The sequence below is a fragment of the Denticeps clupeoides genome, chromosome 16 (assembly GCF_900700375.1).
Source record: "Denticeps clupeoides chromosome 16, fDenClu1.1, whole genome shotgun sequence".
NCBI lineage: Eukaryota > Metazoa > Chordata > Actinopteri > Clupeiformes > Denticipitidae > Denticeps > Denticeps clupeoides.
The window spans coordinates 15,740,377-15,757,370 of NC_041722.1; the positions used below are offsets into that span (position 1 = coordinate 15,740,377).

Consider the following 16,994-nt stretch of genomic DNA (forward strand, 5'->3'; position numbering starts at 1 on the left):
TTTTCTCTGCATGTATTCTATGACCTGTAACTCGCTGGGTTGGTTAACGGGGCTGAAGCTCCTTATATGAACACCTTAAGCGAACTACTCCACTAACCTTGAGAACATCAGTCTTTCAATATGGATGGTGAATAGATTTTTTTTTTAATTTGCATATCGTCCTGGGTCTGTTAATCCTCACTCGTTTTGCTTGCTGCCTGCCTGGTTAAACATGCCACACATTGTGAGCAAGGACTTCAGGCACCGATTTGTCCCTATGCCTTATATACCAGAAATGACACATAACTACCAGTAGATGGCGCTATAACGATATAATTCATTTAAAAATCTAACAAATAAACAAAATCGGAAAATCGTGATGGATGTGAAAACATTGTTCTTTAGCTTTTAGCATATCATTTAATATCAAAAGATATTAGGGTATACAGTGAAAAACATCTAGCTAGTATATACAAAAGAAAATTCATGTAAAAGTGTAAGTGATGTTATAAAATGTTTTTGCACAAGTTTCTTTTCCAGCAATGATTACAAAACAAATCTGTATAAAATCAGTTTTATATCAAATGATACCTTAGGTAAATAATACCTAGGTAAATAAAAAAACTTGCAGTTATTACTGTTTGTGTGACCAGTGCAATGATGTTCATCACTTTCAGCATTTGGAAAATGAGATGACAAAGTTAAGGCAGGAACAATTCACTCTTTTGGTCCGGAAAATTAAGTCTGTTGGACATATTTGATACACCAGGCTAATCCAGAGTGGTCTATCTGACTCAAGCATATTAATGCCCCCGTCTCATCTATTATTAGAGGCGCCACAGCAGGATGGTTGGGACTAGTCTGGTCGGAGCATCAGGAGCTCACAGTGTGGCCTGGAGCTTGGTTAGGTTTCTCTGGTGCATGCTGTGGTGGCGCACCAACTCGTCCGACCGGGCAAACCGCTTCTGACAGCCGGGCCAGCGACAGAGAAAAGGTTTCTCGCCTACGAAAGAAAGATACAAATAAAATAAAGAACTTACTCTTTCAACACATCAACAGTTTGGGGGACGTCACATACACGTGAATCAAATTCAAGAATGAACCCCTGGTTGACTGTGAAATAAGTAAATGTGAAGAATAAAAGCGTACGCACTTGTTTTACCTGTATGAGTCCGGGTGTGGGTCTTAAGGTGGTCTGAGCGTGAAAACTGTCGCTTACATGTCTCACACTGAAAGGGTTTCACTCCTATTTAATGAAACAAGTTTTGTTTCAGGGGGTGTTGGGGTGGGGGGTCAGGTGGATAGCAGAGAGAGAGAGAGAGAAAAGAGATGGAAAATGTAGACACAACAGGCTTATGGATTATATCTGACCATTAGCTGTGATCTCGGGGAAAAGCTGACCTGTGTGTCGGCGCTGGTGCCGCTTGAGCTGGTCGGATCTGGAGAATCTGCGGCCGCAGTCGGTGAAGTCGCACTGGTAAGGCTTCTCACCTGTACAGGAAAATAACTGATCCAGTCACACTGGTGGGAACAAACACTATTTCTGGCTTTTGTCAGCCAAATAAGTGCTGGGATGAACTGCCTCAGTGTTTCGTGCCTTTTCATTTCTGCTGGCAGAAACAAACAAAAATCCGAAATCTCTCGTGAAGTCGCGTTTTCTCGAGTGCACAAGAATTCCCGTGTTTATTTAAAGTTCCCCGCGGAGTCGGGGCCAGATGCGCGATCTCTTAAATACGCGGCCACAGCTCATCCGTCTGCAGCGGCCCTCTCAGGGCCTGGCCCCTGAACAATCAGCTGACGGGTTACGGTAGCATCCACATGGGCATGCCATCCTCCGCTGATGGAGTGTGTAACGGAGACAGAAGGTACCTCAGCAGTCTGACGACGGGTTCAAGCTTCAGTTAAGGCACCGGCGGTCACTATCGGAGACACATTACTTGCATCACACCTCTGCACAGTGCAGACGCCCTGGGATGGCTTCCCTGAGTAATTAGGTGATTCCTGATTGGTGCCTGCTATAAGTGACCCCGGCGGAGTTGCCGGGGCAACGCAGCCTCTGGGTGAACCGGCGAGTCATGGAAGTGAGCTCAGGGACTGCGGGGCTGTGAATCACTTTTACCAGACTTCGCTGTCGCAGCGTTAAAATAGAGACAATTCCAAGAACCTGGGGTCAGTCTGAGGTTTAGTGATAGGAAAATCTCACATCTGCTGCTTCAGAGGGGTCCAATAGACGGCTGAGCCACGAGATAGCAGAAGATCACGCTGCACGCAGTGAAAGTGAATAAATGCGTCACTTCACCAGTCCATTGTCTATGCAGAAAATTGCCAAATTTGTTCAGTAATAATGGGTTTTCGGAAAAGAAAACAGAACATTAATTCTATTTCACTTCCAAAAATGCACTTTGGCCTCAGTAGCTTGCTGCAGTCATAGCATGAGTTTGGTTTTGCAATTTTATTACATGGCTTTGGTGCTAATAAAAGAATTGTTTTGTAGAAGATCGCTGGATCAGTCTTGGCTCCTGGTTTATTTGCCTGCTCTGGATTAGGGTTGGATCATTAATATTTTTACATAATTCACTTTTTATAAACGTATTTGAAGACTTTTTGAAGCAACTTATTTCAATCTTATTTCAGGTAAATAACTAAGAAAATGTGTTAATTAATAAGGACACATAGCCAGATTTAACTAATGCTACAGGCAAAAGCCAGAGACATTTTCTCTGGCTTTTGCCTGCATGACAGTCTGGATAGCACTGCTTTAAGGACATAATATGAAATTTGAAAGAAAAAAAAAGTATGTTTAATTTTTAAGTGAATATTATAGTGTATATTAGTTGAACCTAAAGCAGGAACGGAGGAAATTTTAAGGAGACCTCTGTTCAGGAGAGCCTCTAAATTCACAGCATGCAGAAAATAATGTGAAATGATGCCCAGGAGCCACCTACTCACCTGTGTGTTTTCTCCCATGCATCTGGAGGTGGGACAGTTTGAAATACCTCTTGCTGCACCCGGGATATGCACACACAAACGGCCTCTTCTCAGCGGTCCCTGATGATCTCATTATCGTGGTTGTGAGGCCAGGCACCTGTCGGACATCCTAAATGAAAAGGCAAAAAGAAATGCTATTGTTCCAAAAATTACCAAAAAAAAAAATGTATGTGGCTTTGATGAACAAACCAAGAAACTTTGAAACTTAATTTATTGAACGTTCCAACTGAAACATTTAGTAAAGGTTTCAAAACCACCATTGCTGAAAGAAGGAGAGGGGAGGTGTTTAAGTAAATATACCACACAAGGGTCCTGAGCTGTCTTCTTGATGATCTCGGACCGCTTCGGACCGCTGACGGATATTCATTAAATCCTAAAGATTTATCTGTGCAGGCCAGCGCAGTGCAGTGAAACCCAATCTTTAATGCTAATGGAGTTCTGTGAAAGACGATCATTCTTCTCTTCTCACTTTCTGACACACCGTTTTTCAAACACCTCCACCATTCTGGAGACTTTTTTTCTTAATCGAATGGGCTTGTGCATGTACATTTAAAAAGAAAAAACAGCTTTTTAACTAATACGTGATCAAATAAATGACCAATTGTATTTTTCTGTCTTGCTTTATAACATAACATACATTTATACAGTACATTTCCAACCACATCCCTACTGAAATGGGGGCATTGAGAAAGGGCTGATTAGGTACTTACACTACTATCAGTAAACTGCGTTAAACCTTTGTTAAATATTTTAATTAGAAAAAGGCAGACATCTTCAGAGATTGTGTGTTTGCTAGTGCGACTGAATAAGGCACAGTGTACAGAAATACTGCAAGCAGTATACCACATCATCTATTAATCCACCAAGCATGTGGTGTCAAACCAACTATAATGTCCACAAAAGAAAATCCTGGAGTTCTTGAGCTCAGTCTGGATGGGTTCAATGCAGGGCCCTCCAGGCCCCTTTTGCCTGTAGACCCCAGCGTGGGCAATACATATTACGGTAATTTCCCAGGAGAAGCAACAACTGCAGATGGCCTTGGAAAAATGGGGGTGTTTCTAGGTGAGCTCATGTGTTGATTCGGTTTAGTTTTTTAATGAAATATGCCCAATAGGAAGAGTCTGCTGAGCAGGCTCGACTAATCAAACAGATGCTTCATCAAAGGCTTCATCATGCGAGGTGAGGGGGATGTGCTCAATGCCCAGTGTCCTGGCCTTGGACCCCAGCAACGCTTGGCAAGAATGGTAGACTGCTCATGGCAGGGAGGAACCCGTCAAGATAAACTTCTGTATGTGTGCGAATGGATATGAAACTCTTGGCACGACTGAGATGAGAGATTTTAAATCAACAATAAAGCTGTGAGCTCATATAAGCACAATAAAAACACAAACCTGGAGTCCTCTGAATACTCCATGAGCGTGGATGTGATACTGGGTGCTGCAGCTGTACACCATGGGGGCTGTGCCACCAGGAGGCTCAGTCTCCAATGCTGAGCTGGCAAAAGGCAAAGAAGGACCCAATTAACCATTAACTGTCTTATAAAAAATAAACAATGGCGACTGCTATGTAAAAATATTTTTAATCATTCACTCACTCACTATTCATAACCACTTATTCCTAAACTGGTTCGTGGCTGCCTGAGTCTGTCAAACACCAGTCACTCACACACTCGTACCTATGGACAATTTAGAGTAACCAATTCAGCTAGCATGCATGCATTTGGACGGAAGGAGGAAACCAGAAAACCTGGAGGAAACCTGCATGCAACCTCGGCACAGACAAAGCCGAGGCCTGGATTTGAACTCACAGCCTTGGAGGTGCTTTAGGAAATCAGTGGCTAAACATTTAGTGTCTAAACGCAGCATGGTACAGTGCAGTAGGGAAATTATTAAATATGTTCATAATGTTCCCAAGTGTGGGGATTAGCGGAGAGAGTATATGGCGACTGGTGAAAGTTCCGTGTCGCTCCACCTGATGACTGATTACCAGCCCATAATGATGCCTTTGTCCCCCTGGCCACACACCGGAGGCAGCGAAGAAGTAACGCAGAGCAGACGTCGCACAGTTCATCCATTCATTTGTGCGGGAGATAAACACCTCAGCGCTTATGGCAACTGTGAGTGAAAGGGTTGGGAACCATGGCGATTATCTCGACAGCGTGCATAAATATTCTGGCTTGCATCGCCCTCCACCCTTAAAAAACTGCCCCCAGCAAGAGGACTGTATATCCTGAACGACCCTACCATGCCCTGGGAGAGGAGCAACATCTGAGTTTTGGATTTTTTTTTTTTTTTTGTAGATAAGTCAACCAATTATGCCTGTGTCTTCGTCCTTTTTAAAGCGGGGGTGGAGGCGTGTGTGTACAAAGTGGTAGTGATACTGGGGGGGGGGGGCTAAACCCTTTGAAAAAGAGAGTCTGGACAGTGTTTGTTCAAGCCTAGAGTGTCGTGAGGACAACTGGATCTGCTCCTTCTTTGTGTTCGGATCTGTTTCCTCCGTTCCCCATGGGTAGGCTGACCTGCCAGCCGTCCACTCCCTCTGGTTCCGCCATTATGCCTTTTTGATCAAGGCCACTGTTCCATTTGGCAAATATATCACAGGAAGAACCCCCCCCCACCCCCAGACAAAACAGAGCGTAGCTGTACGTACAGGAAAGCCCAGAAAAACAACTTGGCAATTAAACAGCGATGCGTTTAAAGCCACAGATTTGAACTTGCCGAGAAGAAGCCCACAGCCCATTTAGAATGAATCTCCGACAACCTGAGCAGCTGTGAGGTGACCGAAGGCCACAGTGTCACAGCCTGACTGGACAGTGAACAATCAGTGTCACACGTTGCTACACTGTCTGCAGGTGTATTCTGGTGAAGGACGTGGGATATAAGACAGTAGCGGGTTCAAAATGAGAAAACATGGCAGTAAAATGCAGAAAAACACTTACCTTTTCATGCTGGGTGCCATGGGATTCCAGGTCATACAATCCAGTTGAGAGGTCACTTGGTATAAATTATCACTGTCGGGCCAGAAAGAAACATTTACATTTACATTTCTAGCACTTATCAGACGCTCTTATCGAGAGCGAATTACAATCAGTAGTTACAGGGACAGTCCCCCTGGAGACACTCAGGGTAGTAAGTGGGATTCGAACCTGTGACTTTGTGGTCTACTGGTCGTGGGTCTGTTACCCACTAGGCCACTACCACCCCCACATCTGGGAGAACGGCATTCATTGACTGATCCCAAAAGAATGCTGGTTATTCTCAAAACAGTGGGATTATTGCATTAAATGGTTATAATGGCAAATTTATCAGTAAACATTACCATGTTTATCGGTTTCTGTCACACCGCTCAGCATCACACTGGTTCATTAAAACAGTTTTTGTCCATGTAGAACACTTTCACCCACACGCTGAAGGCTTTAACAAATCACACAGGTTGCGAATGTTTTCCATCAGCCCGAAAGCAATCAGAATGTGGAGCAATGGAAGTGTTTTAAATAACATTTCTTAACTTGGCCATTACCCTCCGCTTACACAAACACATATTTCTGGAGTCATCATGTGCAGCCAAGCATCATCGCAGTTCTGCAAGGTCACAGAAACCGGGGAACATTTTACGCTCCGTGCCTGGTACAGCGTGGTGGTGGAATGACGTCAGGCCTGCTCTGCTGTATCAAAAGGGGGGTAAAGCGTTGCAAAGTGGCTGCTTGTTCAGAAGGATATTAGGAAAGTACGGAGGGGAGTGCCTTTAGAAGAATTTTCACATAAAATCATATCTCTATTCAGCAAGCAGATCGTGTAGATCTCACACAACACATAGTAACGTGCCACTCTCTGGGGTGCAGAGGTAAGCGGGATTTGTGGGCCAAAAGGTTAAAAGGCCTCTTGTCACCACACCTGAAATTAAACTGCAAATTTATCCTAACATTCAGGTTAGCAGCTAACATAATTTGACTCAGTCATGTTTTAGAGAGGCCATCGTATAAAGATTGCAATTTGACGGAAACTCTGCCCCGCAGAAAACACGGCGAAACCATTTTGACATGTACGCTTCCCTTCTGAGGCTTGTTTTCATTCATTTCATTCTTGTGCTGAGATATAGCATCTCGAGCCCCGCACAGAGCTGTTAGTACCAGTCAGGCAGCGATAACAGGATGTGTGCTTTTGATTTGAGGGTTCCCATCCACTGTCTCGGTCAAAAAGCACCAATTTAAGACGATGTGTAGGGGGGTTTACGGGGTTGGAAGGGTCTTATCAAAGCCCACTTCTGTTATTTTGGGTTCATTGTGTCCCCTTCTCTGCAATAACAACTTGAGAACGGCAGTGATGGAATGCAAGCCCAGTGGAAAAGGCCTTGTATTCTATTTTACACTTCTTCATTCATTCTCATTTTATTTGCAACCTCTCCTCGACTTAAAAATGACATTTTCTTTTATAATCACACCCACATCCCTCTACATCCTTCTGTCACACTTCACATTTTTCCCCTGTCTCCCACTCATCGCTCCTTCTGTTCTGGTCCTGCCCTCTCCTTTTCTCTCCTCCTGGGAAATCCAAGGCTGGGATGAAGAATTTCTGAAGGAAACGGGCTGTAGATCACGAGAAGTTTACTTTGGCCTGCTGAGCGGTGCTCCTACCCCCGTGAGCAGACAGCTCCAGCGCACCGCTGTGCGGCTTAGCGTGGATTTACCCGGGCAGTCCATCCCCGAGCTGGACCGTCAGCATGCTGTCGGGCCTGTCAGGAGCTGCAGCAGACATGATGGAGGATGGAGGAGAGAGCGTCCTCCTCACAGACTGCCAGGAATGTGGCTCGGCATTGTTTGGTGCCCCACTTTGATCAATTTAGTAAGATGTTAAGTGTTTAGTTTTAAGTGTTTAGTTTTAGTCTGAACATAGTCAAACAAAAGAATGTCAAAAAATCAAACAATTCAATTTATGAATTTATTTTTAGGATTTATTCTTAGTTTTCACCTATTAAAAATATTAATGTTTTAGATGGGTAGCGGACTTTGAGGCTTTGAGTACGGATGCAATTAGGTGAATAAATAAGTCAGAAACACCATGGTGCCCTATTTCATAATAAAGACAATCATATAGAGATATCTATTTCATTTCATTCTTTTTTTTTAAGTTTCTTATATGAAATTTGTGGAAGCAGAAATGTTCCATTTCGTCTCCCCCACTTTTTTCCTTAATTAAATGCTATCCTTTATTCTGCGGTTTGGTCCAGCGGCCGTCTTCCTTCCTATCTCTGTCACTTCCTTTTCCCTCTGTGATTTAATATCCATCCACCCACTGGCCGTCTTAATGCTGGAGCTGGAAAACATGAGTCTCTATGTGCTGAGAGGGCCTGAGCAGAGACAGCAGTACGCCTGCAGAGGGCATAGGTCAGTGTCTGACACGCTGCAGCTGAAGGGACATCCTGTGCTGCCTGACTTTTGGCTGTGCTTACATGTTTTAAAAATACTTTTATACTTTTTACGCTGTTGGTTTTTATGAGATGGTTTTAATATTTTTTTGTCTTCAAAAAACAAACTTGTAAAACAGAAAATTCTTTTGGCTTTTTAAAGTTTTTTTTACCTATTATAGGGGTTTCTCAGGAGCAGGGCGGGGCTTCCTCCACAGGGGTCCGAGGGGGTGTGGCAGCTATATACAGGGGGAGGAGCAGAATATTGCTGATCACCTGCAGGCACCAGAAAACGTCATGTTTATTCATTAGTGAAGGACAGTGTCACTGCTGCATTAATAACCTTAAGGCAAGTAATAAAGCCAATTTATCAAAACCTGTTGGAATAAAAAAAAAAAAAATAGGATACTGATTTGGATACTGTAATTGTCTTATTCTAGCCTCACCATGCACAGCATAATTTAAAAAAACTGCATTCCGTGTCATCTGAGTGAATTACCTGTTCAGGCTGGCTTGTGGCATTTTTTTTTTTTTTTTTGTTTACCCATGCAACAAGGCGTTTGGCAAGATGAATAACAGAGACCTCAGTGGAGCCGGGATAGTTGAACGTGGCCCTTTCCTCAGTAAAGTTATCAAAACAGCGGGGTCCTGTCCAAGGCAATAAAACCTGCCTCCCTCGCCTAAATTTCAAAAGACCAATGATGGATCCCTGACTCTCTCTCAGCGGTTCACGCTGGGGATTGTCCCCTGGTGACTCGTAACATTCCAAGTGGACTCTCATTATGCTGTTTCCTCCAGTTAACATTTACACAAAATTTACACCGGCTAAAAATGAACAGCGAAAACATGCTCGTGTGGGGAAAGGAGCACAAAGAGCTCAAGAGAACAATTATTTACGGCCCTGATGCGAAAACTCCGTTTGACGCTTAACCTCGGTGTGACTTCACAGCAAATGGCTTCAGTTTCTCAGAGAACTTAATGGATGTGTGAGTCTATGGTAATAAATTAGAAAACAAACTCCCACATGCAGATGGGCGCTCCCACACACACATACACTCATATTGCACTCATATTTAAAGAAAATGAGCTATTCTTACCCATTGTTGACTGTGGAGATGTTGGGTCTTCATATTTGAAGGGGTGAGTCTGGAGATGAGGAGAGGGGTGTGATGGGGTGTGGCCATAACTGGGAGCACCATCCAGAGATATGGGTCCATAGCCTAAAAAAGAGTGTGTGCAAGTCATTTATGTTAACATATGTTAAAATTTGTTTGCTATCAATTTCATTCAAAGTATTTCCATGGAATTCCATTATGAAATTAAAGCGTAAGTGATATAGTGATCTAATTTGCATTTCGTCTACTTTTTGCAGTTGAATTAAAATAAAGTTCTATTCAATTTAATATATAATGAAATTCCTTAATAGACCATTTCTGACAGGTGTGGTGTTTTGGTTTAACTGCCCCACTGCCCCCTGTTAGCACAATCGGTGATCTTACACACATCAGCGACAAAGCTAACGGACCTAAATCAAACTCACAAAATCACATGGTTAAAATGGCACTCTTATACATTAAGCATGAAACATCACTCGTCGCTAATTTTATGTCAAACTATAAAAATATGCTATGATTTTTTTTTCACCACATGGAAATGAATCATGGGTGAAATAGACTTACCTTGGTTCCGGGTAGATGGTGGCGTTTCCACACAGCCTGGTAAGTATGTGCTGCTGGGGAACACCCTGGCCTGGCCAGGAGGGGGTTCTGTAAACGCTCCATGTCTGCAGCCACCGCTTCCAGTGAACTGCCCAGAGAAGTGGACAGTGAAGGCTCCCAGGCCACAGGGTGGGTCCTCGTGTAGGTCAGTCGGCCCCCACCCAGGCTCCTGTTTGATCAGGGAGGTGGAAGGTATGGAGGCATAAGGAGAGCTGGGATGGAAGTCCAGCATGGGTCCCCACTGAGAAGCCCCTCCGACTGGCAAAGAGCATCCACCGGTCCCTCCTGGAAGGGTGGGCACCGCTGGCAGGAGAGCAGTCAGGTCTCGTATGTCCGATCCCATCAGCCCACACGGATCTGTCAGCATTTATGGAGAGCAACTTTGGTTCTGTGTGCAGAAATAAGCGCAGGAACACAAAATATGTCTTCAACTCTCGAGCGAAAATACAAGAAAGGCTCAAAATTGAGCTCAAATGCAGGAGAGGCAAAACAACGGAGAATGATGGAGCCTTCAGACTTCTTCACGATTTCTGACAGATGGACAGAGGAGCATATTTGACAAGAAAGATCGTCCCGGGTTCAGTATTAATCTGCGGCTCCTCTCAGCTCAAAACGCGACCCGCAAAATGGTGAACCATGCGGCAAAAAACGTGAACATGTGAGGCGGAAGCGCCCTGCTTCCCTCTGAGTGGAGTTTTTCTTGATGCCTCTGAAGACTCTAATACAGCCCTACTCAACCTGGAGGAGGAGCCACAATGGAGAGGAGAAATGAGCCCTTCATTTTTTTTTTTTTTTTTTTTTACTTACTCAACAAAAACGGCATACTGTAACCTCTGACTACAGACAGGGGTTTGCCCTAATGCCCAAATCCTCCTGGGGATGAACTGAAAAGCAGTAATTCATGTTCAGACACTTTTACAATCTACAATCTGTATCTACTATTGTTTTTTATGTAATGTCTTTTATTGATTATGCAATTTTTTAAATGTCATGTATATAACTATATAGCTATATATTCTATGCATGTATAAACAGTTAAACATATTCTATGTATAAACATACACACACACACACACACACACAAACACACACATACACATGTATATACGTGTATGTTTATACATAGAATGAGTGAAATGCTTAAAAAGAGGTGCTTTGTTTGAGAGATTGCCTCTCAAGAAAAATACGTATACAGTCCTGTCTGCACATTTTGGGATCAAAAATTGCCACAATTGTACTTCACAGCTACTCTATGTACGATGGAGATTTCTGATGTGCATAATGAAGTGGCCACTTACTTCCTCCCATACGAGCATTAACACGGTTTATAGAAATGCTCCGTGTACCAGTACATTTCCTGTTGAGTCATGAGGGCTCCTCCTAGGTCAATCCACTTTGGGCTTACGAGTCCAGCTCCAGACACCAGTCAATTGACTGTGGTGACCTCTGTGGTGACCTCTAATGGTTTTGATGCACAGTCAGACATTAAGTGTTGCAATATATTTTGCATGACAACTTATGCAAAGATGAAGTTCTGTTCAAAGTCAAAGTTAAAGTCAAAGCGAACTTTATTGTCATCTCACCACATACAAGTACACAGATGTAATTGCAAAACTTTGGGGATTTAGGGTGTGCAAAAAAATGTAGTGCAATTTAAAGTAGCACACAACCAAGGACATTGCAGTGCAGGTTTAGACAAACCAAATGGACAATATGCAATAGCAGCAATATGATTATCATCAATATATAACATGATAATAATAACACTATTAATAATAAACAACACTAATAGAATGTTGTAATATTACAATAAAAGTAAAATAATAACAACAACAATAATAATAATAATAATAATACAGCAGCACGGTTTGAGGTGGTAAAACAGAACTATTATGAGCTACTGTGCATTTATTGCTGTATTTTAATGTTATTGCCGAATGTTACAGCTCCATTTCGTTTGCTGACCCGTAGGTATGACAGACGGTGGTGTGGCCTCGGGACATCAGGAGTGGTGTGGGCCTCGACATTTTCCCCAAGACTTTTGGCCTGTGGTCTCATGGAATCAATTAAGGAGGACGTGTCTCAATTTGTTCTCTGTCTGGGCCTTGTGAGGCCAACCTGCCAAGAAAGATACGAGGTGGTTCCAGGCGGTGGACTGACCGCCCCTCCCGTGAGGTTTGGTTCCCTACCTACCTAGCTCACATCTGGAATTGCAGTCTGAGGCTCCACCTCAGAATTGCTAACCGGAGATTCAACTTCTGCTGAAAAAGGCCTGGAATGGAATAAGGGGGTTGGCCTGAAAGTCAACTGAGTCAAACTGTCTCAGAGCCCTTGCATCATTTTAGGGGATGAACACAACCCTGCTGCAAGTCCTCTTCTGGTAAAAAAAAAAAGCAAAACAATGGCGTTAAAATTATAAGGAAAAGCTGTGTCAGTTGTGAAACTAAGGTTAGGACAAATTCAGCATTGCATAGGGTTATGTTCCTCTTTCCGCTATACCACACAATTTAAAGTGTATTTTGTGTTCTTTGTGTAGGCAACCTTGCACATTTGTCTTTTTTATTAGTCTCCTATTGATTGTTGCTGGTGCTTGTTGCTGAATCCAGTTGCTGGATGTGATTCACCTTCAAACCTGAGTAGGTCTGAGCAGAAAAGTTCTGTACTGACCAGGTTTCCAACCCTGGTCCCATATGTCTGATGCTACACATCATACAATGACGCTGCCGTCTTGCTCCTCATATGTATTCAGCTCGATTCTCCCGTGATCATCTCCATGAATGTTCATTAAAAAATGCATACTGATAATGATAATAACACCTACAAATAAATCAGACATTCTAACGTGACAAAGACTGTCCAGGCAGTACAGAAGTCAGGCACATTTACTGCTGACATACCGAGAAATTGAAACAAAAATAGAACTATTCCTAATCAGCATGATTATTTGTGGTCAACTTACTCACAGACTATCAGCAAAGTGCTGAGAAGCAAACAGCATGTGAAATTGTACGTTTCTTAAACAGAGAAGAACAAGGCTCATCACTTCTTCAGCTGCGTCCAAGTTTTGGTGTTTCAGATGCTGGTTCCCCAACTATTAAAATCATGCACAATAGTTGGTGTTTACATCTCTTTGGGGACAATATGTCTCTAAATAGAGAAGAAAAGCTGATTTGTCTTTTTACAAAGTGATCAAAACAAGGGACATGAGATTTATTTTTGGGTTACTGAGTTTGTCACGGGGCGCCGTGAAGTAAAGGGCACATTCGCACAACTCCATGGAACATACAGGGGATTTAATTATAAACAACACGACACAGAACAATTATCGCACGCCAGCTTGACACATCCAGAGTGCAGTCAGAAATCACAGGACAAGGAGTGTGTGTGTGTGTGTGTGTGTGTGAGAGAGAGAGAGAGAGAGAAAGAGAGGGGGGGGATCATGATCTCACTTCCTAATCACTTCCAATAAACATAACTGGTGGGAATAAAATAAAACATTTATGGAATCAAAACACAATCCCCGCTATCTAACTTCATTTCGTGAAAAGTGCAGAGTTGCGCCATCTCAGTTCTTTGGCTTTAGGTCAAAATGCCGAGAATGTTTTTTTTTTTTTTTTTTCTCAGCCAACTGTGAGCTCTTTCTGTGTTTGGGTCTGCAGTTCTACATGTTACAGTGGAAGGGTTAACATTACAATCCCATTAAGTTATTAGGGCACAAATGTTGTGTGAGTTTAAGGTTTTTGTTTAAAGATTTCATAAATGTTCGGCCGCTGATTTATGCGGATGAATCCATCTGGCCTGTGCTCGACAGAAGAAAGAGATTTTATCTCCACGCAGATGGATTCACAATGCCCGATCACCGTAGGAACAGATGAAAGAACTCCGAGAACAGGAACACAAATCACAAGCCAGCACTTATCTCCTGACAACCAGAGTCTTGGGAACTCTCTCTCGTCTCTGCATTGGCTGGGGAGGGAGAATGGGAACGTGAATCCCGTCGTCGCATCAAAGCGGAACCGAGTGAATCCGCCGTCAAGGCCGGCGGTGCGAGCTCAGGGGCGTACGTGAACCTGGATCAGCGCTGCGGTTTTCCCCCGGCCGCCGACTCCCAGCGTCCGCAGCAGGTGCACGTGAGTCAGGCCGCAACGCGGGGGCCAAAGATCAGCGTTCGGCCGACTCGGCCCCGACACGCCCGGTCTGCGGGGCCGAAAACATTTCATACAGATGAATGTACTCTGCCACGTATCTTCCTGAGGAAGCCAGTGCTCTCAGAGCGGTCCTGTTAATGGACAGAGCGCATCTCTGAAGTTCTCCGGGGAAAAGACAGAACACGCTCACCCCCGCTCCACCCCGTCAGCTCCAACTGAACTGTCACTGGGCCGGTTGGTGGTGGAGATAAACTGGCCGATTTCTGACTTGCTAATGCAAAAAAGCGTCTCTATAAACAGTCCTCTGCAACCGAGCCACTAGATTAAGACATCTGTCTTTTCTCTTGTCCTGGGAGAGCGGTGTAAGCCAGGAGTGGAGGCGGGGTCAAAAGGTCTGGCGGTCTACTCGCCTTCACGTAAGGAATACTCGAGAATCTATCAGGAAAAACTCAGGAATGTGTGATAAGTCATCATTTCGGCCGGCTTTTAAGGACACGGATTGGCATGTTGATGCGGCTGTGATTGAAGGTTTTACCGTGGTGTAAACACAGTTAGCTCATTCACTTTTATAAACGCCTCGGCCAGTGGTTGGGCCATCCATCATTCACGAGCCATGGCCATCCCACGCTGAAGTGTTGAGATCGCCAACGATTGTTAAAAAAAAAAACACACATACACGCAAACACACACATTCCGCAGAAGGCAATTTAATGGCCATTGTATCTCGTCCGATCGCAGTCTCCCTCCTCATGATTTATGGGCTCTCACTCATTAAGTGGAATGGAGGCCTAATACGCCTTCCTTTGCCATATATCTACCTGTTCCTGCTACATGTGACCATTAAAGCTGCTTAAACGAAGAGGTGGGGGAATTAAAAGGCATTTCTGCATCCCCTTCTCTCTTACTAAACTGATGTTCCCATTTCTTATTAATTAACAATAAGCAATTTGCCATGTTTGTTCTTAAGTTTCACTTGGGGTCACAAACTGCCACAGCTGCATACTGCTAACAAAAAGACGGGCAGCTCAAATGGTCGTATCGCACGTAGTTGCCACCCCTCCTATGCATCTCATGGACGTCACAGAGCGAGGGAAAGCCACGGCTCACGATGGGACAATTAATGTTGTGTGTTAAGATTAATGCTCGGCACTTCTGACTGTTTACGTGCTATTATCTTCACCACTACTCCCCGGTCCGCAAAGCTACCAGCTCCCAAAACACTTCGGGTCTCCTGCCCGGCGCTCAGTCACCCAGAGTGCAAGTGGCTCAGTGAGGCGAGGTGCTTTCTGATGAGGTCAGCGACCCCACTGATATATCAGACAAACCAAGTTAATGGGAGCAGGGCAAGATGGTCGGGGGAACTGTGGGAATCCGTCTATTAAAGAGTTGGCCGCTCGTGAAGAGACGCGACAGTTCGGGCACGTATTGGTAAATTTTTGAAGGACACGTACAAGCCATCAAACGATGGTCCGATTCTTTCGGTGCAAAAGAACATCCACTGCGCCTGGTTCAGGGGAAGAAACGTGCAGATGACAACGAGCGCAGAGCAGCAGCAGCAAAACCCAGAGAGAAGCAGCCATAAATTTCTTCGGTCGACGCTTTAATTGGTTGAGTACAAGGAGAATCTGGTACCAAGCACCGGCTGTCTGCCGATGACGTATCATCGCTGGCCCCCGTGAGCGATATTGTGAAACAGTCCTCTGTGGAACGGCCTCATGAAATACTTCAGCGCGGCCAAGAAAGCGGCTGAGCAACACAGCTCACATTTTCTTCATTCCTTCATCCCACCTTTCATTCATCTGTTACTTACTAATCGTGTTTGTATTGTGCTCAAATTTTATTTTTATTTTATTTTGACTCAAAACCAAGCATTCCGTTTCTACTTATCATCCTTGAGATGTTTCTGCACATTTCTTAACGTTGTAAATTCTTTTTTTTCAGTTGTTTTAGTTGTGGAGCAGCAGTCCTGCTATCATATTCCAGCACAGTTGACTTGAAGAGATACACGGGTGGACTTGTGCTGTGAGTGTGAGTTCCCTCAATGGACCAACTTTTTTTTGTCAGTATGGGCCTAATCCCAAAATTACAGGACTGAAAATAGAGCACAGAAAAAAATTATTGGTCAGTGGAGATGGACTGTGTATAACAAAAGCATGAAATAAGTGACATTTGAAACCCCGTGTGACCTTTTGATGACAGTGAGAGGGCTGACCGTTACACATTCCAAACTACGTGGAGACATCTAGAAGAGTCGCATTAAAGGGATTCATGATAATGACCTTCAGAATAGCAAATTTGGCATAACAGAGATTACAAGACGATACTGTATTATGCCACAATGTTATTGAGATGGTTATATCTGACAGTTCCATTGCGTATTTGGCTTTGAATTCATAAAAAGACACAATGTGTTATTTAAATAAAACAGGAGTCAGTAACCACAACACATAAACATATTTATATAGTCAGTCAACAGTACAATTAAAAAAAATTATTCTGACACCCAAACTCCTGATTAGAACCGGTGAGTAGTTGTTCTGAAGGTTTCCACAAGATGATGCTCTTCAGCAGAAATATCAGACGCGTACAAAACTCTTTGGAGGACTTAGCTGTAAGAGCTTGTTAAAATCTAATTATATTTTCTGCACAAATTAAAACCAGCTTTTTTTAGTGTGCTGTGAACTGAGCAATTTTTTATTACATTTATTTTAATTAGAAATTGGTTCCTGCCGCAGGGGAAAAACATAGTTTTGAAACC

The 16,994-nt window shown here is 43.6% G+C and overlaps 1 protein-coding gene across 2 annotated transcripts; it reads right to left on the reverse strand.

Moving 5' to 3' along the window:
* Positions 1-385: 385 nt before the first annotated feature.
* On the reverse strand, positions 386-10,782 carry wt1b (WT1 transcription factor b). Of its 2 annotated transcripts, none has more exons than XM_028956718.1 (9): positions 10,050-10,782; positions 9,468-9,590; positions 8,544-8,646; positions 5,906-5,977; positions 4,359-4,461; positions 2,929-3,076; positions 1,381-1,470; positions 1,133-1,225; positions 386-982 (listed from the first exon to the last, which is right to left on the reverse strand). In XM_028956718.1, the coding sequence occupies exons 1-9, from the start codon at positions 10,453-10,455 to the stop codon at positions 861-863; spliced, it is 1,260 nt and encodes a 419-aa protein (XP_028812551.1). In that variant the 5' UTR covers positions 10,456-10,782; the 3' UTR covers positions 386-860. The 2 variants fall into 2 exon arrangements, with proteins under 2 accessions (XP_028812551.1, XP_028812552.1); XM_028956719.1 differs by having other exon boundaries at positions 1,142-1,225; positions 10,050-10,455.
* Positions 10,783-16,994: the final 6,212 nt, after the last annotated feature.